This window comes from Ammospiza nelsoni, chromosome 25, assembly GCF_027579445.1.
Source record: "Ammospiza nelsoni isolate bAmmNel1 chromosome 25, bAmmNel1.pri, whole genome shotgun sequence".
NCBI lineage: Eukaryota > Metazoa > Chordata > Aves > Passeriformes > Passerellidae > Ammospiza > Ammospiza nelsoni.
The window spans coordinates 7354385-7377699 of NC_080657.1; the positions used below are offsets into that span (position 1 = coordinate 7354385).

The 23315-nt window shown below is 47.6% G+C and overlaps 1 protein-coding gene across 2 annotated transcripts; it reads left to right on the forward strand.

Moving 5' to 3' along the window:
• The first annotated feature begins 347 nt into the window (after positions 1-347).
• Positions 348-22603, forward strand: YTHDF2 (YTH N6-methyladenosine RNA binding protein F2). 2 transcript variants are annotated; one of them, XM_059488591.1, is made up of 5 exons: positions 348-399; positions 3108-3132; positions 3412-3491; positions 7472-9037; positions 21650-22603. In XM_059488591.1, exons 4-5 carry the CDS (start codon positions 7490-7492, stop codon positions 21671-21673), a joined length of 1572 nt encoding a protein of 523 aa, XP_059344574.1. In that variant the 5' UTR covers positions 348-399; positions 3108-3132; positions 3412-3491; positions 7472-7489; the 3' UTR covers positions 21674-22603. The 2 variants fall into 2 exon arrangements, with proteins under 2 accessions (XP_059344574.1, XP_059344573.1); XM_059488590.1 differs by lacking the exon at positions 348-399 and adding an exon at positions 2473-2686.
• Positions 22604-23315: the final 712 nt, after the last annotated feature.

The window sequence follows — 23315 nt, forward strand, 5'->3', positions numbered from 1 at the left end:
TTCCAGCCACCTCAGTTGTTACTATGGATATTTTCATTGTACCGTGTATATATATATATATATATGTATATACATATATATACACACACACACACACACATATATACATATATATATATGTGTGTGTGTGTAAAAGGTTTGGGTTTTTTTTTTAAACAAAGCTGGAGAAACACATGAGACATGGATAAGGCTCCGTCTCCGTGGAGCACTGAACAATACCACCCGTGGCAGGGTCAAGGAGAGACTGGATCTCTGCTGGACAAACCAGCCAGGAGGAACTAGCTGTGCCTCGGTGCTTCTGCTCCAGGGCTGCCTGGCCCGGAGACTTTATTTGAGAGACAATAACACTTGCGTGTGGATGTGGCTGTGAGAAGGGGTGACGGATTTGGGGTGGAACAGGTACCTCATTTGTATTTTTATTTTCCCCAGGGAAAGGGAATTCCGTCAGACCCTTCACTGTCACCTCAAATGGGATTTTTTATTATTTTTCTTGTTGTGAGGAAGCTGACAGTACAATGAATTTACTGTCCATGTTCTCCTCCTCCACACAAATTGTTTTTATATCTCTATTTTTTTGTATTTGTTTGCTCTCTCCCTTCCCTTGTCCAGATTTCCCAGCTGCAGAGCCCTGGGACCTTCTCTCAGGGTCCCTGTATGCCAATCCCTCCTCTTCCCATGGCACTTTTCCCCCATCCCTTTCCCTGCCTGGCAAGGCTTGGTGCTGCAAATGCCACTTGAAGATTCCGAGATCACTTCAGCCTTTTGAATAAGGCAAAAAATATCAACTCAAGCTCAAACCCAGTCCTCCCCCTTGGCTGCTCAGCACCCCAGGGACCTTTCAAGGTGTACAAAGCATGTTGTGCTGTTGCTTTCTGGGAGAGACAGATTTCGGATCAGGACAGCTTCTGTTTACACTGTGTGCTGAGGCTGCTCCGTGCTTGTTGCTTCTTGTTTGGTGGTTTTATTTTTGTATTACTTTTTCTTCTTTCTTCCTGTAATCTCTTGGCAGGGTTAGAACTGGCACATTGCTGAAATACGGTGCACTCCGCTGTTTTCCCACTTTCCCTCTTTTTTTCCAGTGGCTGGAGATCTATTTGGGCTTTGCCACACTGGGAAAATGGAGGGGGAAAGCAACGGGGGGCTTCAGAGGTGCAGAGATTTGGGAGGCTGGAAGGGTGGGAGCTGCTTGGCTGGAAATACTAAGCAAAAGAAACACACCTGGGGAGGGTGGGGAAAGGGCAGGAAGATGTGTCTGGCTATTTTTTTGCATTAAAAGGAAAAATGGAGTTAAGCTCCAATGGATTTTTTCATTGGAGAGGTGAAAGGCAGTGCCACCACCGCCTTGGGAAGAGCAGGGGATGGGCAGGGATTCCTGAACCTCGATTTTTGAGGGGTGGGCGCTGCTGCTCTGACATTGGCCTCTGGGAAGTGCTTCCTGGCTTGGAGTGGAGGTGGGAATAGCTGTGGGAGCCAGATCCCATGCTCAGTCTGGAGAAGAGAAGGTTCTGGGGAGACTCTTAGAGCCCCTTCCAGTGCCTAAAGGGGCTCCAAGAGGGCTGGAGGGGAACTTTGACAAAGGGCCTGGAGGGACAGGACAAAGAGGAATGGCTTCTCACTGCCAGAGGGCGGGGTTAGATGGAGATATGGGAAAGAATTCTTCCCTGTGAGGGTGGGGAGGCTCTGGCACTGGGTGCCCAGAGAAGCTGTGGCTGCCCCTGGGCCCCCGGCAGTGTCCAAGGCCAGGTTGGATGGGGCTTGGAGCAGCCTGGGACAGTGGAAGGTGTCCCTGCCCACAGCAGGGAGTAGAACAAGAGGAGCTTTCAGGTTTCTTCCAGCTCGAACCAGTCTGGGATTCTGTGGTTTTGGATCAGGGATCCACCTCCTTCCACATCCAGCCAGCTTCCCTCCATTCTCCTCTGGCTTCCTCAGGCCCATGATTGAAGGGGAATGGGGACCTTTTGGGGACCCCCTTCCCCAATCCAGGCATACAGCAGATCCTGTCAGGTCCCTGCTGGAGCTTTTTGTGTCTTTTGGCCGGAAAGTGGGGTGACTCTGCACTCCCCGATCGCTGTACATCTACCGGGCACCCAGCTAGCCCCCTTGACCTGGGTGGGGGTCCTATGGGACTGTGATGTTCCCTGGGTTCTCTGCACCCTGGAGTGCTGGACTGGGGACGGGGGGAGCTAAAATGTCGCGCGCGACAGGATGAGGTTGGGCTGAGCCCGCAGCCGGGTCCCGAATTTGCCATTTTTTGCCTTAGAACCTCAGCGAGGCCGCCTTGCCCTTTAAGAGGCCTCCCACTTCCAGTCGAATGGGGGCGCTGCTGCCCCCCCCGCGCCGGTCCTCCGCCGTCCCGGCATGCACTGCGCCCCCCAACCCTACACCCCCCCCCCCATCCCCCCCCTCCGCTTTCCCCCCTATTTCCCGCCATTGTGCCTGGGCGCGCGCGGTGCCGCGTGACCGGGCGGGGGGAGCGCGAGGCGGCGGGCCCGGGCCATAGAGACGCGCGGCGGGGGGTGGGGTGGAGATGGTGGGATAGAGCGTCCCCCGCCCTGCCGGCGACCGCCCCGAGTCCGCCAGGGCCGCCCCGAGCCCGCCGGGCCCGGACAAAGCGCCGCCGCCTCCCGCCCCGCCCCGCCTGCAGCCCCGCCGCGGAGCCATGTCGGCTAGCAGCCTCCTGGAGCAGGTAGGAGTCCCCCCGCCGATACCGGGACGGCCCTGCTGGGCGAGGCCGCGGCTCTGGGCCTAGCGGGTTGCGCCCCGGGCCGGGCGGCGGCTGCGGCCTCACTCCTCTCCCGTCGCATGGCCGCGCTCCATTGTGATGCGGCCGGGTCGGGCCTGTCCCCGCAGGGCTCGACCCTGCCGGGCCGGATCTCTCCCTTCCCCGGGCCGGGTCTGTCCTTGCCGGGCCTTGGCTCTGCCCGCTCTGACGGGTCTGTTCACCCTCCCCAGATCTGCCCTCCCCTCTCTTGGCCGGGTCTGTTCACCCTCCCCAGCTCTGTCCTCCCCTCACTGGGCCGGGTCCGTATCCTCACCCCAGCCGGGTCTGTTCCTCTGACTCACCGCTTTTCCCTTTTTCTTTCCCCACGTCGCTGCTGGCGCGCCAGAGACCCAAGGGCCAAGGCAACAAAGGTGAGATCCCGGGGGGTCGGGCGGGCCTGGTTGGGAGAGGGAGGATCCCTCTGCCGGGAGGGAAATAAACCCTGCGACCCGGCCTGCCTGCTGGGCTGGGGAGAGTTTGCAGGTGTCGCCTGTGCGGTGGGAAAGTGTCTTGTGTGCCGTGGGCTGAGCGTGGTGTGTTACAATTGGCAGAAGTTCATTATATTCTCGGGTTTGACTTTAAATACTTTAAGCTCATAATAATGGGAGCTTATTGCCCAGGTTTTTCTAACTTTACGCATCTCTTCTCAGTGCAAAACGGCTCTGTGCACCAGAAAGATGGGTTGAATGATGATGACTTTGAGCCCTACCTGAGTCCCCAGGCTCGCCCGGTAAGTACCTATTGCAGGCAGGAGGACCAAGGGCAGCAAGGTTTCCTGCTGCTCCAGTGGAGGGAAGTTTGGCCTCCTTGTACGTTCCCCATCTCCACTGATTGCATTTTGATGTTTGCCAGCTGCCATAACTAATACTCTATCCTATATCTGCATTTCTGCTGGTAGAAAGCATTGACTGCCCTAGATTGTGGTGGGTGAGGTAGGAAGATTCCTAGTAACTTTTTGGGAACTTCCTGGAGTTGGTGTCCAGCTCTTTTTTTTTCAACGTGACTGTCTCAAAGTCACCATTTCTGCTCTTTCAGTTTTAGTGTTGTGACTGTGTTGGTTTCTGGTTCTTCACACCAGAGAAATGTGCTGAGTTGGGTTTTGAAGTTGCTTCACAGCAGGCTACTGTACCTTTCAGAATCAGACCAATCTTCCTACCTCAACACCAAGTCAACCGATGATGCTTATCGGGGGGATTTCTCTGTTTTTCACAAAAAAAACCCAAACCCAGAGCCCACATGTGATTCAAGTTTTGAGACTTTCTGAGAAGTTGAGCCAGACAGTTTTGGAGCTTTGTGACCAGATCCTGGAAGTCAAACTTGCAGCTACTTTTCCTCTTCACTTTCTCTTAGAGTAACACCACTGTTAACTGGTGTTTGTTTTCTGTAATGAGCTGCAGGGGAGTGACACAGAACAGATGGAGTTCAGCTGATTAGATGTACAAGTGAGTACATAGATAAACATCTGTAGTAGCACTGGAGCAGACAAGTTGCTGTCTTGCCTTCTCTTTCCAGTTGTGATCAGTAAAAATCAGCTGATCTAGTTTCCCCTTTTTGTGTATGCTGTATATATATGTATATATAAATGTGCTGTATTTTTGCATATTTTTATTTTTCAGTATGTTATTTTTCTCATGTAAACGTGATGCATGTTTTACTGGAACACACGAACAGGTTACTGTCTCAGTTAAATTTTCAGCAAGTATTTTCCTAGTTTGTGCTAAAGATCTGAGGATAAGTATTCTTTGTCTGTCAGCTGTTAATAATCTTCAGAATTCAGCCTGTCCATCAAGACAACTCACTGCATTCAACCCCCTGAAAAGTTACAAGCCTAAATTCAGCCTGCATAGGGTGAGAGAACGTTATTGCTTTCTCAAGTCTTGAATAAAAGCGGTTGCTTTCCTAGTAGCTGTCGTTTAATGCTGGTTTTTTTCTTTCTCAGCTATCAACATCCCTAATTCCTAGCTTCTTTCTGAATATGGATGTTTTTCATACAAACTGCAGTTTTATTTAATTTCCCAAAGACAAAAAGGTTACTATAATTTTGAAGCAACGCAGTATTTTACTCTCTTTTACATGTTTTCATGAAGTATTTCTGGATCTTTAATTTCTTTCAGTGTGTCTCAGACTGGTAAAAATTCATTTTAAAAATAAGGAAGTGGTTGTATGTGCCCCAGGAGACAGAAACTGAGCCAGGGCAAGATGAAACCGCCAAGTTAACTTGGAGTGGAACCTTTGAGTGACTCTGTTCCTTGTTGTGCTGTGTAGAGTCCAAAACCTCCAGAGCTCAGTCTGGAGGGAGGCAAAAATACCTAGGTATCCAGGGGTACAGCTCCTTAGTGGAGATGGGAAAGGGAGTTAGAGAAACTGCTCTGAATAATTGAAGTAAATAAGTTTTGGAGTTGATTCCTGAGCTCTCCACACGCCCCTGAGGTAACCGTGTTGTAAAGTTTCACTGCTCCTTATTTTCCGCACCTGCTCTTTCAGGTCTGACTGTTACTTTTCAGTTCCCAGGAGGTTACTGTGTATTTTAAAGCTCAGATACACAGTAAATGATTTTTTAATCGTTTAAAATCCAAAAGCTCAACAGCAAGGCTCACTAAGAACCTTGGTGTGAGGTGAAGAGGAACAGTGAATTTGAGGAAATAACTGTGCGAAGAGTCTTAGTCATGGAGAGAATGAGAAGCTGGTGTTGTTTTATTTGCATGGTAGTCAGCAAGTGTGTCAGCTGTGTCAGGGCAGGGGAGCAGAGTGAAGTGCTGTTTGATAACAAAGCAGTGTTGAAGACATTCAGGTGGAGAACAGCAGCGACTGTGTCCCAAACAGTGTCCCAAATCTGCTCTGAGCTGCCTGTGCTCAACCCTTGAACTACTCTGCTCTCTTACCTGTATGCAGGTGCTTAGTATTCTACAGGTCATAGCTTAATATGCCCTGTGTTGGATATGTCAAAGTTGGACATAATTGACCAGTGGGAAAATATTTTAAGCTGGCAAGAAGAAAGATTTTTTTTTTTTTTTTTTTTTTTTTTTTTTATCTGACAGGGATGTGCTTTGAGTACTCTTGTGGAGAAATGCTCTGCCTCAGGTTTAGGGATGGGCTGGCATGTTCCTGTTTCTTTAAAGCTGAGTTCAGGAGAGCAAATATTACTCTTATCATTGAGGCAATAAACTTATGAAGTGATTTTAGTGGCTCAAAATAGTAATAGGAAGTTTAAGTTTCATTTTTCTTACAAGTTAGTGTCAGTGTTGGTGCTTTTGGACAAATTGAGTCCTGGGTTTAGCAGGATTCAGTTCCTCAGTTTGTAAAACTCTGGATGAGAGTGAGTTTTTTTACTAATTTGCTTTTGGGAGACGTTTGTGAAATCAAAGGTTGAACAGAGCATCTCTTGAGTTTTCAGGCAGTACCACAGAAATCTTGTCTCAGAACACATGGTGTTAAATAGTTCCTATTAATTTCTCTAAAGTTGGGGGTTGGTTAGCCCCGAACCTGTTGCTCTCCTGTAAGTAGAAGGTAGTGGCAAACCTTCGGGTATTTCTGGAGAGTGCCAGAGCCAACTTGAGAGACTCTCTGGATTTCAGTATAAAATCCTCTGGGAGCTGTGCTTCGCACGTGAGTGATTCAATGAGAAATGGAGCAGAGCCTGCTGCAAGCCAAGCTTTTAGCTGGGAACTGAATGCACCTTTGATCTCGTCTGTACTGGGCTGATGTCCTGGGGCTGGGCAGGCCAGGCTGCTGCTCACAGGTTCAAATTACTCAGGATGATGCCCATGAGCAGGACTGAAACCACTCCCCAGAGGGGACCTGGGTTTGAATGGGAAATGACAGATGTTTTTCATGTAAGCAAATCTTGGGGATGTCTGAGACTTCCCTAATTGTCAAATTAGGCATTTGTTTTTTGTAACCTGAAGGCTACTTGGATGTTAAAAGGGAGATCAAGACACGGAGGCAGGTTGTTTTTTTCCTCTCTGGATTTGAAACCTGCTCGTGCTGGTGCTGTCACTGTGCTGCAAAAGGCTTCTGTTGATTACTTCCCATTTTCAGGTAATTTTCAGTGTGTACCCACAGCACTGGAGGAGTTTGTGTTTTGAAGAATAGGGCTTAAATCCCTGTTTGTTTGCAGTTGCTTGAAATATTGTGAAGTGTGGAACTTTTAATTGTAGGAATAAAGCTGTTTTCATGGCTAGTAAGTTTAAGGAAAGCAGTCAGGGACACTTGTGATTTTCACTGTGTGTTTCTTCTGGATCCTTTTCTTTCTTATTCCCCTTCTCTCTGCATTCTTTCCCCAGATCCTCCCTGGAACCCCCTAATATGGGTTAAGTATGTTACACAAGCAGGAAAAATCCTTGTTGGAGGTAGCTACTAGCAGAAGATGATATTTGGATGCAAGATACTGGATTTATAGCCTGAGCAGGAGCTCCGGGGATTCTCAGTGTCCAGTGTATGTCAGGAACACCACACACTCCCCTCTTGGCATGAGAAGCTTTGTCTTTAACCTTTCTTAGCCTTTATCTTTAACCTTTCTGGCAATGGAACAAATTTTTGAGCCCTTCTAACAAAGGAGGTGTTCAAGGCTGGGCCTATTTGTGTGCCCAGTCCTAAAGCAGGAAGGAGTAGGGCATGGGGAAGTCTAAGGTGCCTTTACTGCTGGTCCCTTAAAATTGGTTCACTTCCTTCTAACAATTCAGTGCTTATGTTTTTGTGGTTTTCTTTCAGAATAATGCATACACTGCAATGTCTGATTCCTATTTACCAAGCTACTTCAGTCCCTCCATTGGATTCTCCTACTCCTTAAACGAAGCTGCCTGGTCCACAGGGGGAGACCCCCCCATGCCCTACCTGACCTCATATGGACAGCTAAGCAATGGGGAGCCTCACTTCCTTCCTGATGCCATGTTTGGGCAGCCAGGGGCCCTTGGCAGCACTCCATTCCTTGGGCAGCACGGCTTTAACTTCTTTCCAAGTGGGATTGACTTTTCAGCTTGGGGGAATAACAATTCTCAGGGACAATCCACTCAAAGCTCTGGCTACAGCAGCAGCTATGCCTATGCTCCCAGCTCACTGGGAGGGGCCATGATCGATGGGCAGTCGGCCTTTGCCAGCGAGACCCTCAACAAGGCTCCTGGCATGAACACTATTGACCAGGGCATGGCAGCCCTCAAGCTGGGCAGCACGGACGTGGCGAGCAGTGTTCCGAAAGTCATCGGCCCAGCCGTGGGGAGTGGGTCTATCACCAGTAATATTGTGACGTCCAACAGTTTGCCTCCGGCAACGATTGCACCACCAAAGCCAACCTCATGGGCTGACATTGCCAGCAAACCTGCCAAGCAGCAGCCCAAGCTGAAGGCCAAGAATGGCATTGCAGGGCCAAGTCTTCCGCCGCCTCCCATAAAACATAACATGGATATCGGAACTTGGGATAACAAAGGGGCTGTGGCAAAAGCCCCATCACAGACCTTGGTCCAGAATCTTGCTCAGCAGCCGCCACAGGTGTCTCCACAGCCCCTGGGCCAGCAGATCAGTAGTAGCCCACCGGTTACCCAGACTCCGGGTGGGCAGCAGCCGCAGGCACTGCCGCTGTCAGCCCCGCTGCCTGTGCCACCCGCACAGCCGACCCGCTGGGTCGCCCCTCGGAATCGTGGCAACGGCTTTGGCCAGAATGGAGTGGACGGTAATGGAGTGGGACAGGCTCAGGCCAGTTCTGGTTCTCCTTCTGAGCCACACCCAGTCTTGGAGAAGTTGAGATCTGTTAACAACTATAACCCCAAGGATTTTGACTGGAACCCAAAGCATGGGCGGGTTTTCATCATTAAGAGTTACTCTGAGGACGATATCCACCGTTCCATTAAATACAACATCTGGTGCAGTACGGAGCATGGCAACAAGAGACTGGATGCAGCCTATCGCTCCATGAATGGGAAGGGCCCCGTATACTTACTGTTCAGTGTCAACGGTAGTGGTCACTTCTGCGGCGTAGCAGAAATGAAATCTGCTGTGGACTATAACACCTGTGCAGGTGTGTGGTCCCAGGACAAATGGAAAGGACGTTTTGATGTCAGGTGGATTTTTGTGAAGGACGTTCCCAACAGCCAGCTGCGACACATCCGCCTAGAGAACAACGAGAATAAACCAGTGACCAACTCCAGGGACACTCAGGAGGTGCCTCTGGAAAAGGCTAAGCAGGTGTTGAAAATTATTGCCACCTACAAGCACACCACCTCCATCTTTGATGACTTCTCACACTATGAGAAACGCCAAGAGGAGGAGGAAAATGTTAAAAAGGTAACATGTTTGTGTGTCTTGTCTGAGTTCAGAAGGGCAAGAGGTGGTGGGTGCTGCCTTGCACCGGACAAATTCTGGGCCGTGGACTTGTGGGTATTAGCCTGCCTTTTGGCTATCTGCCTCCTCATACCTGGAACCCACACCCAAATAGTAGCCTGACTTTGTGGGGAAGTATGTCCAGAGAAGCCACCAAGGTGATTAGAGGGATTGAGCAGCTCTCTTGTGAGGAAAGACTAAGAGAATTTGGATTGCTATGCCAGGAGAAGAGAAGGCTTTGGGGTGACATAATTGAGACCTTCTAGTGCCTGATGGAAGCCCAGGAAAGATGAAATGAGACTATTTACGAGGGTCTTAAGAGACAGGACTAGGGGGAATGGCTTTAAATTGAGAGAATATATTTAGATTGGATATTAGAAGAAAATTGTTCCCTGTGAGGGTGGTGAGGCCTTGGCACAGGTTGCCTGGAGAACCTGTGGCTGCCCCATCCCTGGAAATGTCCAACACCAGGTTGATTGGGGCTTGGAGCTGCCAGGTCTAGCAGAAGGTGTCCCTGCCCATGAGTTAGAATTAGATGATCTTTAACATCTCTTCCAATCAAATCTGTTCCATGATTCTATGAAATAGGTGCCAGCACTTGGCAGAGCGGGGTGAGAAGCCTTGCCCAGGCCCCGCCTGCGATTATTGACTGTGTGTTGGTTATGCTGAATCTCAGCCTTTGCCGAGTGCTGTGATGTAAACAAAATGTATTTCTGTGCCATTATCAGCTCCTGGATCAGAGCAGTTTGAAGCTGGAGACCAGGAAGGCATTTGGGAAGTTGTTAGAAACCAGAGCCGGGGCTTAGAATGGCTGCTAATCCACCCCCTGGCCACAGTGGGGTCAGCATGACAGATGTCTCCCTCCACTTGTAAAACCTCTAGGAACAGCAGTTCCTGTCCCTCCCCAGGCAATCTATTCCTCTCCTTAATTATCCTTCCTGTAAGGAGGCTTTGTCTAATGCCCAACCTAAATCTCCCTCACTGCGATTGAAGTCCACGCCTGCTTGTCCTGTGGACCCGGTCACTGTGTTCCTCCTTGCTCTCTTTGGGGCCATGGTGGGCTGTCACCTGCATGCTGCTGCCAGCAGTGTGGTACATGAGCTGAGCTCCCAACTTGCTTTGCAGCTGCTCTCAAATCTTCCCGTCGTCATCTACTCCTTAACGATGCATTAACTGAAAATCCTGCCCCAAATTCAGGAACCAGTGGACTTTGAATCTTACTTGGGTTCAGCTGTAGTAAAGTCAGCTGGGGCTGCCCTTCCCCTCAGTGTGGATCTGGCTTATGTTTGATTAAAACGATAATTATAAAAATTAGCATTAGCACAGCTGGCTGGGAGTTTGCCAAGTTTCCTGATGATCTCTTTAGTTTGAGCAATAGGGAATTTTCCCCCCAAGACCTGAAGAACAGAATCAGGAGCTGCAGCTGCTCACTGTGACAATGAATGCAGTTTTAAATTTTTTTATATATATTTTACATGGAGCATCATATAAATTATAATAATTAAGCACAAATGTGGTTACTTGCAGTACTTAGCGAAAGTCTGTAAGGGAGACATAATAAATGGCAAAGTGTGAAGGTGTAAACTGGTGTTTTGTGAGGACCTGATTGTTTTGTGTGATTTCACCTCCTAGAATTGTTTCGCTTGTTGTCCAGCCTCTGTCTTCCCTGTGAGGGTGGGGAGGCTCTGGCACAGGTTGGCCCAGAGAAGCTGTGGCTGCCCCGTTTGTGGAAGTGTTCAAGAGCAGCTTGGATGGAGTTGCCTGGTCTAGTGGAAGATGTGCCTGCCCACAGCAAGGGGTGGAGCAGGATCATCTGTGAGGTACTTTTCAACCTAAATCCTTATGGGATTCTGTGAAACCCTCCAGACCTGACTTCAGGGAGCAACAGTTAGCATTGTTAGAGAGTCAGACTGTGGCACAGTGGGAGAATGCAGGGGAAAGGGGAAAATGCTCCTTAAGGACAGGTTAGGGATGGATGGATGAAAAGAGTTAATACTAGGTATGGGTAAGCAGAGGGAGGAGGAGAAGAGAGAAGGCTTTGGGAAAAGCAGACAGAATGATGGGCTCTTCTGGAAGGCTGCTGCATTTGCTGTGTAAAGTCTTAAAATCAGGAATATACTAGAAATAAGGCTTAGCAGTTTTCTTAAAGCTGTAAAGTATCTTTATTCATCTTCTCCGTTGCTTTTTGAAGTCTCCTCCCCTTGCTTGCATCTTGAGACGTGCTGGTGTGGAGAGTCGAAAGCAGCAGCGATAGTCTGAGTGCCAGTGCTGCCTTTCTGAACCATGTTCTAGTGGATGCAGCAGCAGTTGATTAGGAGAGCACTCTTTCTCTGCAAAGGAGCTTAGTCATAGGTCTTTGGAATTCACAGAGGAGAAGGGATCTGTGTAAACACAGTTGGTGTTTGCTCTTTGTTATTTACTCAGCCTGTGTTTCATGCTCGGGCCCGTGTAACATCCGGCACTGAGGAGGTGACTGGGCCTTGGTCATTCTTACAGCAACAGTTTGACCTCCTCAGTCATTCACTGACACAGCCTGGAATGTGGTTAAGGTTTCTGTGTCTTTCCTTTCGTGGTTTCATTGAGGAACAGTTATTTTTGGTGGAGGAGGGTTTTCTTTTTTCTTGGAGTGATTCCTACCATGGGACTAGAGGTGCCAAAAAGCCCAAACCATGCTCTGTCTGCTTGAAGCATCTTAAGTAATCTGAATTTAAAAAATATATGAGGAACCAGAACTGAAGCACTGAAAAGTTAAAACGCTGGTCTGGCAGTAGCTCCCTGCCTGCTTTTGTGCTGGGGAAATTCCATTGCTCCCAGCTCTTTTATTTCTCCTACAGTGTGAGATGTTGATGCTCTGCAGTTGTATTCTTTGAAGCTTAAATGTTTCAAGGTTTGGCTTGCTTCAAACTTATCCTGAGCTGCAGTTATTTCATTCAGCTGCAGATTGCCCAAATCTTTGTCTCATTTGCAGTTTGATTGCGGCTTGCTGCCTGAGCAGATGGATGATCACTTGTGAAAGTCTGGAAACTTTTGATTATTCTTTTATACTTCTCACTGTTAGTCATTTCTTCAGAATCCCCTAAAGCAGGTCCAAGAAATGATATGAAAAATGTATAGTGTTTATGGTGTTTCCATTGTCCAGTGAAGGGAGGGGGTGGGTAGTTAGTTTAGTGTCGAAAACATTGAAATAATCCTCTTTCTTTTCCTGTTGCCTGTGCCCATCCTTTTCCTCTAATGCTAATCCCCATTCCTTTTCCATGTGTTGCTTTGTTCTACTAATCCATTTTTTAAAAAAGGTTTGAATATTCTCCTGACCCACAATGGTTGAGCCAGCTTGCAGTGCAATCCTGTCCAGCGCAGTCTTGAAACCCAGAATAGCTGCTTTTATGGTAGAGCTTGTCACTGACTTCTTCCATGTAAGAATTCTTTAATCTTTGCTTTAAACAATCAAAACAACTACACAATCCCTGCCCTGTGGTCATGCACTTGGATTTCTAGGAATGCTGCGTTGACCTTGTAGTAAAGGTCTCCCATAATGATCTGCTTGGTGTGAAAGGTTGACAGCTTGTGTTTTGTGGAAATGCAATCCGTGGAAAACTCCAAGGGAAGTTTATTTTGGTTCTTTCTGCCTGCCCAGGCATGAGATATTTGGCTACTCACAGGTTCCAGGGATTTTAGGAAGGCTGTCAGGAAAACCAGTGCTGTGTAGTGTTTAGTGGTCAGATTTGCAGCTGAGAAGAGACACTGTCTGCTGAGACTTTGAATGTTGAGTCAAGCTGAGCTGTGCAGAACGGGTAGAGCTTTGGTGGGGTTTGTCATGATCAGGATCAGCCTCAAAGCACAGAGGTCAGATTGGCCAGATTGGATCTGTTATTTCTGGAATTGTGCTCTTTTGTGCCTCAGATGATGCTGTCTACTGGTTAAGAGTATTAATACTGGCAAGTGTCACTGCCTCCTTGGAACATGTGATTTAAGGGAAAACTGAGGGGTGTTGTATGAGCCTGTTTGAAATGGGCAGGCTATTTTACAGTCACTGGAATACATGAATGCTTTCTGATGGATTTTACAAAGCTCTTTTTTACTTCTTCCCAATTTGTAATTTCAGAGGGGAGGAGGGAGAATATTCCCTATAGGGTGGACCAGCACTCTTTTCCCCTGCTGTTAGAGTTGTCCTGGAGAGTGCTGCATTCGCTTTGGCTTTACCATGTTCCACAGGACAGTGTTTCTGACTGGAAGATTCAATTCCTGGATATTCCATATCAAGGCAAAGCCAGCTGTTCTCGGTGGCAGCAAGGGAACACTCCTTCCACTCACACAGTTCCTTTCATTTGGTGATCCCAGGGCTATTTCCTGTTTTCTGCTCCAAATTGTGGCCATTGTGAAATTAATTGATTGATACACGAAGACAGAATTTCTGCTATGCTGTTCAGCAGTGCATATGGTTTCAGTTTATGTCCAGGCTGTTTAAATCCTGTAGGTCTGTGTCCATGCTCCTATATTTGCCCAGGAGAGGAGGAAACAAACCATCCTGCTTATTACAGTGCCTTGGCACTGGCTGTTTGTAAGGAATATTTTGTGCTTATGATATTTTTAAGCCAGCCCTTAACAGCACTCACAGATTTTTGCTCATGTTCTAGCTCTGTCTAAAGAAAGGAGAAAACCGGAGGGAAGACTTAGATCTGTCTGATGCTCTAATCTGTGTTTTCTGCTGTGAGGCGCAGGGAGCTGTGTTTCCTCATCCCTAAACAGGAGCAGCTGGGGCTAGGAGCCTTTTCACTGCAATTCAAGTGGAATCAGAGCGGTGGAAGGGCAAACCACTTGCACTTGCCTTGTAGTCCTGTCTCTCTCTTCTAGTGTTGTGTTAGAATAATAATAATAATTTAAAATAATATTTTAATGTAATGTTAATATTATAAAATAGTATTTAAAGTTGACTTGTTGATGTTAGTTTAAGGGCCTGTTGAGATGCACTGTTTAAATTTTTCAATTGTTTTATCCCTGTCCATGGCAGAGGGTTGGAACTAGAAGATTTATAAGGTCCTTTCCAGCCCAGGCCATTCTAGGATTCAGGGACTGGGATTGGTGTTGGGCCAGACAGAGTGCAGGCCATCTGCAATGGGGTTTCTCACCTATTAGAGATATTGCCTCAACATGGGGAGTTTATTCCACACCCTGTTCTTGTGAACTTGTTCCCAACTTACTTCTTGCCCTCTCGGTGTGGGCAAAGCTTCATGTCCCCCCACTCCAGATTATTTTGGCTGCATGATTTCAGCTCTGAGCTGTAGAATACCATGAACTAATTGTTCTTATAAATACGTTAATTGAGTTGATTATGAACATATGAATTACTTCAAATTAATGTTTTAAAATTTATAAAAACCTTTTTTTCCCTTCAGCAGATGAATTAAGATGGAGGAATGACCTTAAACTGAAATAGGGTAGATTCAGATTAGATATTGAGGAGAAATTAATTTCTGTTAGGTCCTGGCAGGGGTTGCCCAGAGAAGCTGTGGCTGCCTCTGGATCCCTGGAAGTGTCCAAGACCAGGCTGGACGGGGCTTGGAGCTGGCTGCTCTAGTGGAAGGTGTCCTTGTCCATGGCAGGGAGTGGAATGGGGTGGGCTTTCAGGTCCCTTCCAATCCAAACCAGCCTGTGATTCTGTGATAAATTATATGTGTATGGCTGACACATTCCCTAGAAGCACTGTGGAGGGCTTGGAATGCAGAAGGGAAGTGTGTAAGCTGTCAGCAGCAGGGGTTGCTTTGGTTTTCTTCCTCTTATTTTTTCCTCCCAGAGTTCTGGATAACTTGCTGGCACCAAGGTTAAGAGCAACTTACACAGGTGTGTGTTTCAGGTTATGTTATTAACATCTGCTTCCCCAGAAAAAGTTCTTATCTTCCAAGCAAGACTCTTTGCCGTCTGTTTCGTTCAGTGAAACCCCAGCGCGTGGTCTGGTTCAGTTCCCTGGATTTTTCCCTAATGCAGAAGTACAGTGGGTCACAAGACATTGCTTGAAAGCCGATTAGGATCCCAAGAAAACAGTTGAGGTGCACTGTTCTGTGAGCAGTCGATCAAGTACAGCTCCATGCACAGTGTTCCTTCCTTGTTCTTATTGAAACTGTAATTCTGCACCAGCTTTTTGCCTGAAAGAAACTTTTATTTTTTTTCTGTTTCAGGTTCATGAAGCTCCTTGTTTTGTTTTTTGTTGTGGTCACTCTCATTACAATTAGTCCTCTCATTTTCCTGCATGTTCTGGTTTGTACCTGGTAGTAATTGTGCTGTCTTACAGCTTTGTGAGTTAATAATTAGTTCCTTAGTGGTACAAACCACTGGAGGCTTGTCAGCCAGAACAGTGCCAGCACCCTGCTCTACCACAGCAGTCCCTCTTAAACAAGGATGGTCATTACCCAAACTGTGATGGCTAGGCTAGAAGTTATTTGTAGCTCCTTCCAGTGACTAGTCCCCAGTATGAGCCTTTTTAATTGACATATAAGTCATATAACAGTGTGTTTGAGCAGTTAATAATGAACCATTTGGGGTTTGTGCAAGAACTTGGAAATTTCTGGTTCTGTATAATTAGATTTTTTTTTTCTTAAAAGTACAATGCTGAGCTGCTTTTTTGTGTGGTTAACTGCAGAGCTATTGTAATGTAATCCCAGTTTGGAAGATTTAGATAAAATCTACCTAAAAAGCTTGTACTTTGTTTCTAATCTTGGGGGGAAAGGAAACCACACTCTTCGGTTTCCTTCTTTGTATCTATGCACAGTGGGGAAGGGCTCTGCTGTCTCCATCTCAGCTCTGTTATTTGTGGTACCATCTGTAAAATACCTGCAGAGAATGTTCCTTGACATTACACCTGCATGGTGTGACAGAGGGCACAGTCAGGGCTTTAACTCTAAAGCAGTGAAGATTTTGAAACATTTAAGTGGAGTTCCTTCCTTTTCTGAAGAGTTTTGTGACACTTTATGGTAAGACTTCTTGCCTGAGCGATCGTTTAAGGTAACCAAAGTAATGAAATGCATTTCCCTTGTAGTGATAGGGAAGAATAAAAATCTCCCTGCTTGTTGAAGACCAGGAGAATTTTCTTTCTTCCTAATGACTGGAAAGGACTTGTGGTTTTTTTTTTTTGTGCTCCAAAGTCAGCCAGTCCAGTTCCAGGCTGTGTTGTGAGCGAAGCTGTCTTTCCATGGAATGCCACTGGGAATCCTCCCAGCTTGCTCTGTCTCTTTTGCTCTAAATATTCATGCATGTTCTCAGCTTTTCACCATTCTGTTTCCTGACCTGTGGGACAAGAGTTCCTGTGTGAGAGTAATTAGAAATGTTTATGGGAATTGGGCTGCTTTATTCAGGCAATTAAATGTGATATTTAAGAGGAGGTTTGTTTAAGAGGTTTGTTCTTGGCAATTGATTGAATCAGTTTTAAAAGGTGCCTGGAAAGGTTCTGGGGAACAGCAGTGTGCCTGTGGATACCCAATAGCACAGACCACCTTGTGTAAACCCCCCTGTAGAGGGAAAGCCTTGGCTGTCTTCATGCCCTTCTTGTCCCAGGCTGGTTGCTCCGACATGGAAATTAGGTGTCCAAGGCCATGTCTCTTCTTGGTTCCTGCTTGTTCACTGATATGAGTTTGTTCTGTTTAGAGTTCTGTGGATATATGGGTTTGCTGTGTTGGATTTTGATCTGTAGAACAAAAGGCCTGTCCTGCTATGACAAAGAATCACTTTTATTTGCCTCATCTCCTGTCTTCCTTGGTGGTGAGCCCCACTGAGTGAATGGGAAGTACGATGAAGGTGTCAGGCTATAAGCAGATCACTACATGATTTTTATCCTCTTTTCTAGACAAGGATGTAGCTTTTTTTGGTAACCCTGATGGCTTTCTAATGCTAACAGGAAAAGTCATGTTTGGTTTGAAAGTACTGGGACTTGAGACTGCTTGTGGAGCATAATATACAAGTGATACATCATCCATCATTTGTGCTGTGTCTTCCTTGAGCAGATCCTGCTGGGAGGGCCATGGGCTGCAGTAACTCCTGATTTCTAAGGCAGTGATCTAAGATGTCTGCCTTGGAGACATGGGCACATGGAAGTGCTGCTGGGTTGTTTGGCTGGGATTGCATCAAACAGCGAAGTGCAACATCACAGGCTGAGTGGGGCTGATGTGTGTGTGTGTGTACCAAGGCCAGGGTTTGATTCCAGGCTCTCCAGGGAATGGTCATGGGCCCCAAGGCTGCCAGAGCTCCAGAAGCATTTGGACAATGCTCTCTAACATGGGCTGGGATTGTTGCTGTGTCCTGTTCAGGGCCAGGAGCTGGACTTGATGATCCTTGTGGGTCCAACTCTGGATTTTCTGGTTGGGTGTCTTAGCATTTTGGGGAGTGATACTGGGAGTTCCATTGCTCCAATGGAGGAATTGCCTGCTGTTTCCTCTATGGGCAGGCACTGGGTGAGTGATGCCTTTTGCTTGGAGGACTTTCTCAAGCCAAACAGACTGTGCCTGGCCTGGCCTGCCCAAGGCAGGCCTGCAGCTCAGGCAGGTTCCAACAAACTAAGGTTTGTAAGCTTCACAGCTGGGAGCTGTGCCCTGGCTTCTTCTCCAGGTCCTCCTTTGGCTTAGTCTGGCTATTTCCCTATCTGTGGTGTGGCAATAAAATCCTTACCTTTGCTGGGAGTGTTGATGCTGAATCTTGGTTGTCAGTCAAGGTCAGAGTCTCTGAACAGATGGGCAGTGTTGTCTCTCACTGTCATTTTGTCAGGTGCAAACACTTGATCGTTTTGTTGTTGGCTCCCCTGCAGTGTGAATATATGAGGTGATCTCATATTGCTCAGTTGCTGTTATCAGGACCTGGCTTGTGGCATGGCTGCAGCCCCTGGGGACAGTAGTGACAGGACTGAAGTTGCTTTGAGTGGTGCGATCAGAGAGCTCCTGTTTGCATTCTTGCTTTGTGTGAACTTTGTGTTAGCACAGGATTTGAGCTGTGGCACAAATCAACCATTTCCATGACATGCTGCTCTTGCCCTTCCTGTTCCTGAGGGGTTTGATGGATGGGGATGAGTCTGAGCAGGTGTCTTTCTTATTTCTTCCCATATGGATCAATAAGATATGACCCAAGTCTAATGAAACTGCAGCCAAAGGGCATAAAACACTTCTTGATGGAATCCCTTTGCTCTCCAATGATCATATCCCAGAGCAAAGCCCAGTCTGCGTGTGCAGATGCTGCTTTGTCTTCTGGGGCTGTTGCGTAGCTGGGTGGGCTGTGACACCTACACTGCTACATAGCCTGTGGATTTGGACAAGGATGAGCCAGGAAGGACAAATGTTTGCAATGTGGTTGAGCCTTGCTGTGTATTCTGGTAGATCTGGCTGGTGGTGGAATGAACTCTGTAATGCTCCTGAGGACAAGACGTCTTGGATCCCTCTGCTCTACTCAGATGACACCTTACATGCAGTGCTGCATCCAGCTCTGAGGATTCCAGCATCAGAAGGATGTGGAGCTGCTGGAGAAAGTCCAGAGGAGGCCACAGAGATGCTCCAAGAGCTGGAGCCAGGCTGGGAGAGCTGCAGGTGTTCACTTGGAGAAGAGAAGGCTCCAGGGGGACCTTACAGGCCCTTCTAATGCCCAAAGAGGCTCCAAGACAGCTGAAGAGGGACTTTTGATAAGGAATGGAGGGACAGAACACAGGGAATGGCTTCTCACTGCCAGATGGGATATTGGGAAGGGATTGTTCCTTGGGAGTGTGGTGAGGCTCTGGCACGGGGTGCCCAGACAAACTTGCTGCCCCATCCCCAGAATTGTTCAAGACCAGGTTGGACAGGGCCTGGAAGAACCTGGTCTAGTGGAAAGTGTGCCTGCCCATGGCAAGATGAGATTTCAGCTCTCTTCTAGCCCAAACCTGTTAGGTTCTGTGGTTTTGGATCAGGGATCCACCTCCTTTCATATCCAGCCACCTTTCCTCCATTCCCCTCTGGCTTGCTCCTTGAAGCAGGCTCTTGACTGAAGGGGAATGGGGACCTTTTGGGGACCCCCTTCCCCAGTCCTGGTTTACAGCAGGTCTGAAGTGAAGATGTTCACTTTGGCCCCCTCTCTAGCTTGGTGACATGGGGAGCGTGTGCTCCAGGCTCTGTTCTGACACATTGGTATTTAAGGGTTTGGATTTTCACTGGGGTTGGCTCCTTATTAGCTGCACGCAGGCCTTGGGAGCAGCATCATCTTCTCAGCAGGAAGAGGTGATTCATTAGGGTCCAGCTGCTCAGCTAACAGGGTGATGTGTGCAGCAGGAACCTTGGCCACTGTCCCAGCCCAGGACACTGGCCTTGGAGATGCACAGGGCGTGATTGAACATGGCAGCCAGCTTATCCCATGTGTGCACTTGGGAAGTGGTTACATTAGCTCCAGGCAGTTGCAGCTGCTTCCCAAAGGGATGTGTGACATTGCCATCTGTCCCTGTGTAACATACATAACATGCTAGCTGCTGAACCAGGAACAGGGCTCGGCACCTTCCTTTGGATTTGTGGCTCTCCCTGTGGTGCTTCTTGTGCTCTGTGTTCAGGCCTGGCTCTGCTTCCCAACCTAGCAGTTGGATTTTGCTGTGCTGTTGTGGTGTTTTGGCAATGAAAGCATCTGCAACAGACTTGGGCAGGATTACAGGAAAAGGGCAATTAAATTGACTTACTTGGGTAACTGTTCTTGATGAGAACATGTGCCTTTGTCTGATCCCTGTCCCAGAGGATCATGCTGGCCTTGCTCTGCATCCTACAGAGGAATGGGAAGTAAAGCCTCCTTGGGTCTGTGGCTGGGGCTAAAGCCAGTGGTGGTATTCTAAGCTGGAGACCAGGCCTCCCTTTTTGGGAAGGTTTCTAAGGATAGATGGCTGCACATGCTGTTGTCCGAGGATTGAAGCTGTTTGGGGATGGGCTCTTCCCGGATTCAGCAGTGGCAAAGGATGAGGTTTCCTGTAGCAGCCTGTGTGCTTGTGGCAGAGGTTGTGTGAGCTGCCAAGATGGGAAGGTGCCCCCCCATCAGCAGGTTAGCATGGGACTGTGGGAAGCGGGCAGGGACTCTTGCTGCCCTTATTTCAGGTGATACAACTCCAGGCAGAGAGGGACATGCAGGGAAACAGCCTCAGCTGAACCAAAGTACTAGGTTCAGAGCCCTGACAGCATCTCCTCTCTGAGTGAAGAGGGAAAACCTGCTGTACCTGTGGGTACCTGCTGCAGGTATGGCTTTGCTGTGGAAGTGGGATGAACTTGGCACCTCTTGGACTAGTTAGGTGGTGATGGGCTCACTCCGCAGGAGCTGGAGCCCTGCAGTGCATGTCATGCCTAGACTACAGGGACCTGACTGTCTTCAGGGAAGAGGCAGAGCCAGGGAGAAGCATCAGCTCAGGGCCCTCTGGCTGCTGACAGGGTTCATTTTTGAGGTGGTGTCTTATGATCTGGGAATGACACTTCAAACACCTCATAACCCTTTGAGGAAGCCTGGACCTGCTTCTGTGAGAGCTTCTCCATTAAACCCGAACAGAACTCTGCAGAGATGGGCACAGAGTGCTGAGAACAGCAAAGGGGGTGGCAGCCTTTGGTGTCTGGGGGTATTTGGTGCTGTGCTGCCTCTTTGTTCTGGTGCAAGTGTTTGGACAGGGTGTTTCCACAGTGCTGGAGGAAAACCCAGGGTGATAGCAGTCAGTGGGAAATTCCTGTGAAGTTCTTGTTTTTCAAGTGAGATACCATCAAGTTGTGACAGGGGTATTGGAGAGATTTTCTGCAGGGGAGCTGGGACTGTTTCAGTCCCTGCAGATCAAGGCTGATGTCAGTGCTCCCTGGGCTTGGGCTCCAGCTTACTTTGATGCCTACAGGGGAGTTCAGGTGGCATTTGTTTCATAGAATCATGGAATGGTTTGGGTTGGAAGGGAACTTAAAGACCATCTCATTCCAATGCATATATACCTTCTTCTAGACCAGGCTGCTCCAAGCCCTGTCCAACCTGACCTTGGACACTTAAAAGCATGAGGCAGCCACAGCTTCTCTGGGCACCCTGTGCCAGGTTCTCACCAGCCTTTTGGGGTAGAATTCCCAAGATCTTGCCTAACCCTTCCTTCTGGCAGTGGGAAGCCATTCCTCCTTGCCCTGTCCCTCCAGGCTCTTGTCCCAAGTTCCTCTCCAGCTCTCTTGTAGCCCCATTAGGCACCAGAAAGGGCCTCAGAGGTCTCCCTGGATGAACCACCCCCAGCCTATCTCCAGAGCAGAGGGGCTCCAGTCCTCAGAATATTTCTGTGGTCTCCTCTGGAGTTCCTCCAGCAGTTCCACATCCTTCTGATGTTGGAATCCCCAGAGCTGGATACAGCTCTGCAGGTGGTGAATCACCTGAGATGAAAAAAGGAGAATAAGGAGCTGTTTGACCTCAGCGGTGCCACATCTCTGCAGTGACTGGATGCAGTAGCAGCACTACTTTTGACAAGAACAATGCTCTTTTCCTGGCTTTACTGGGACAGGGTCTATGGGAGAGCCATGTCTTGGAATGCCGATGTGTAACAGTAGTGAATAAAACTGCTCTCAGTTAATATGATCTCTTTTCTTTTTTTTGCAGGAACGCCAAGGCCGTGTCAAGTAAAAGGCCATTCCTCCAGCACAGATTGCTGCAGAGATTGCATCCCAGCTGTCTTTCAGAGAGAGAAAGGAGCAAGAGTATCCCAGAAAGAATTAGGACTTTTTTTTCTTAATTCCTTTGACTTCAAAAAGACTTTTACAAACTTCCAATTAAAAAAAAAAAAAAAAGTATTGGAATATCACAAGACATAGGACTAAAAAAAACCAAAAAACAACTACAAAAAAATCCCTTCTAGGTAGAGTAGAGGTAAAACCTGTCCCATTTCTTTTGGTTTTGGTTGTGATTTCAGAGCATACACTTTGTTTTTGTCTTTTTACTATGGTTTTGGATTTTCGAGTCCGTAAGTGGCATATGCCTTTTTTTTGTCTAATTTTTAAACCTCATTGTTCCTCCTCTTTCCACCCTGTTGGGCTTCCTTCCCTGGTTTTGATATTTGCACTTGGAGCACTGAATTATAGCATCCACCATGCAAAGTGGAGTAACTTTTTTTTGTTTTTCTTTCCCCGGACCAGAAGAGGAGGAATTCTGTGAGGAAGTTGGGGTTTTGGCCTAAGAAGAATTGAACAGAAAATTGTCCACGAGGTTATGTCTTAAAGGTGGTTCATTTTTCTCTGACCCTTTGTTACTCAAAAGTCAAGTACTAGGAGTCCTAAGAAATGTTCTGTTCTTGTGCATTTTATAGATTTAAAGATTAGGTCTGGATGAATTTGATTTTTTTGAAAGCTGAGAACAGTGGTAAAAACTTGTCTTGTTTACAGGAAAATGAATTTTGGACAATAAAAAGCCCAAAACAAACAAACCAAGGAAGAAATATTGTAAAATGTGTAGTGACTATGTTTCAGTTTCTTGTTAAGCCAATGAGGACTGGGCGTTGCCTTTCTTTTCACCATTAATCACTTCTCATTAATAAATGTGAGATCCTGTTGAGCATCACTGTTGTCTCCTGCTCCCTTCCCCTTGCTGTCAGCTCCTCAACTATTGGAAAAATACCTGAAAAAAGGAGTGGAGAGGTGTTTTCTCCTTTAGTTTGAAGTAGAGTGCTCTCATCGTGGCATCCCCAGCAAAATCCTGTCGCTTTCATGTTTCTCTTTGCTGATTTATGTCCGGAGATAGCTCAGGGATGCCACTTGCTCGGTTTCTCGGCTGTTTAGGCTTGTAAGTTTTCTGTGCTGTTTAGGTGGCCTGGAAAGGCCCAGGGATGGCCTTGAAGAGCCGGCGCTTCAAAGGACGAGGAGAGACTTCTGATCTTGTCTCGGTCTCGGTGTTTATTAATTGTTTATCTAAAAGATTTTCTTTCAGCCCGACAGAGGTCTGCACAGCAAGTCAGCCATGGGCACACTGCACAAACCCCCGGGCGGTCCCTTATCTTTATACCCGAAGTTACGTGTACAATATTTATCATTTCTCCCCAATACCTTCTACCCTTATTAACCGGTGCACTTCTAGTAATAACCAATCCCAAAGTGCCACCACCACCACAGAAGATGGAGGCCAAGAAGAAGAAGAAGAAGAACAGGACACGCCCCAATTCCTCCATCTTACTTCTTTAGACCCCCCTGTACCAAAATCCTAAACCCTGTGTTTTACACTCTAATTAACTTATCCCTTCACCATTCACCCAGTGAATTCCTCCCAGTCCTCATAC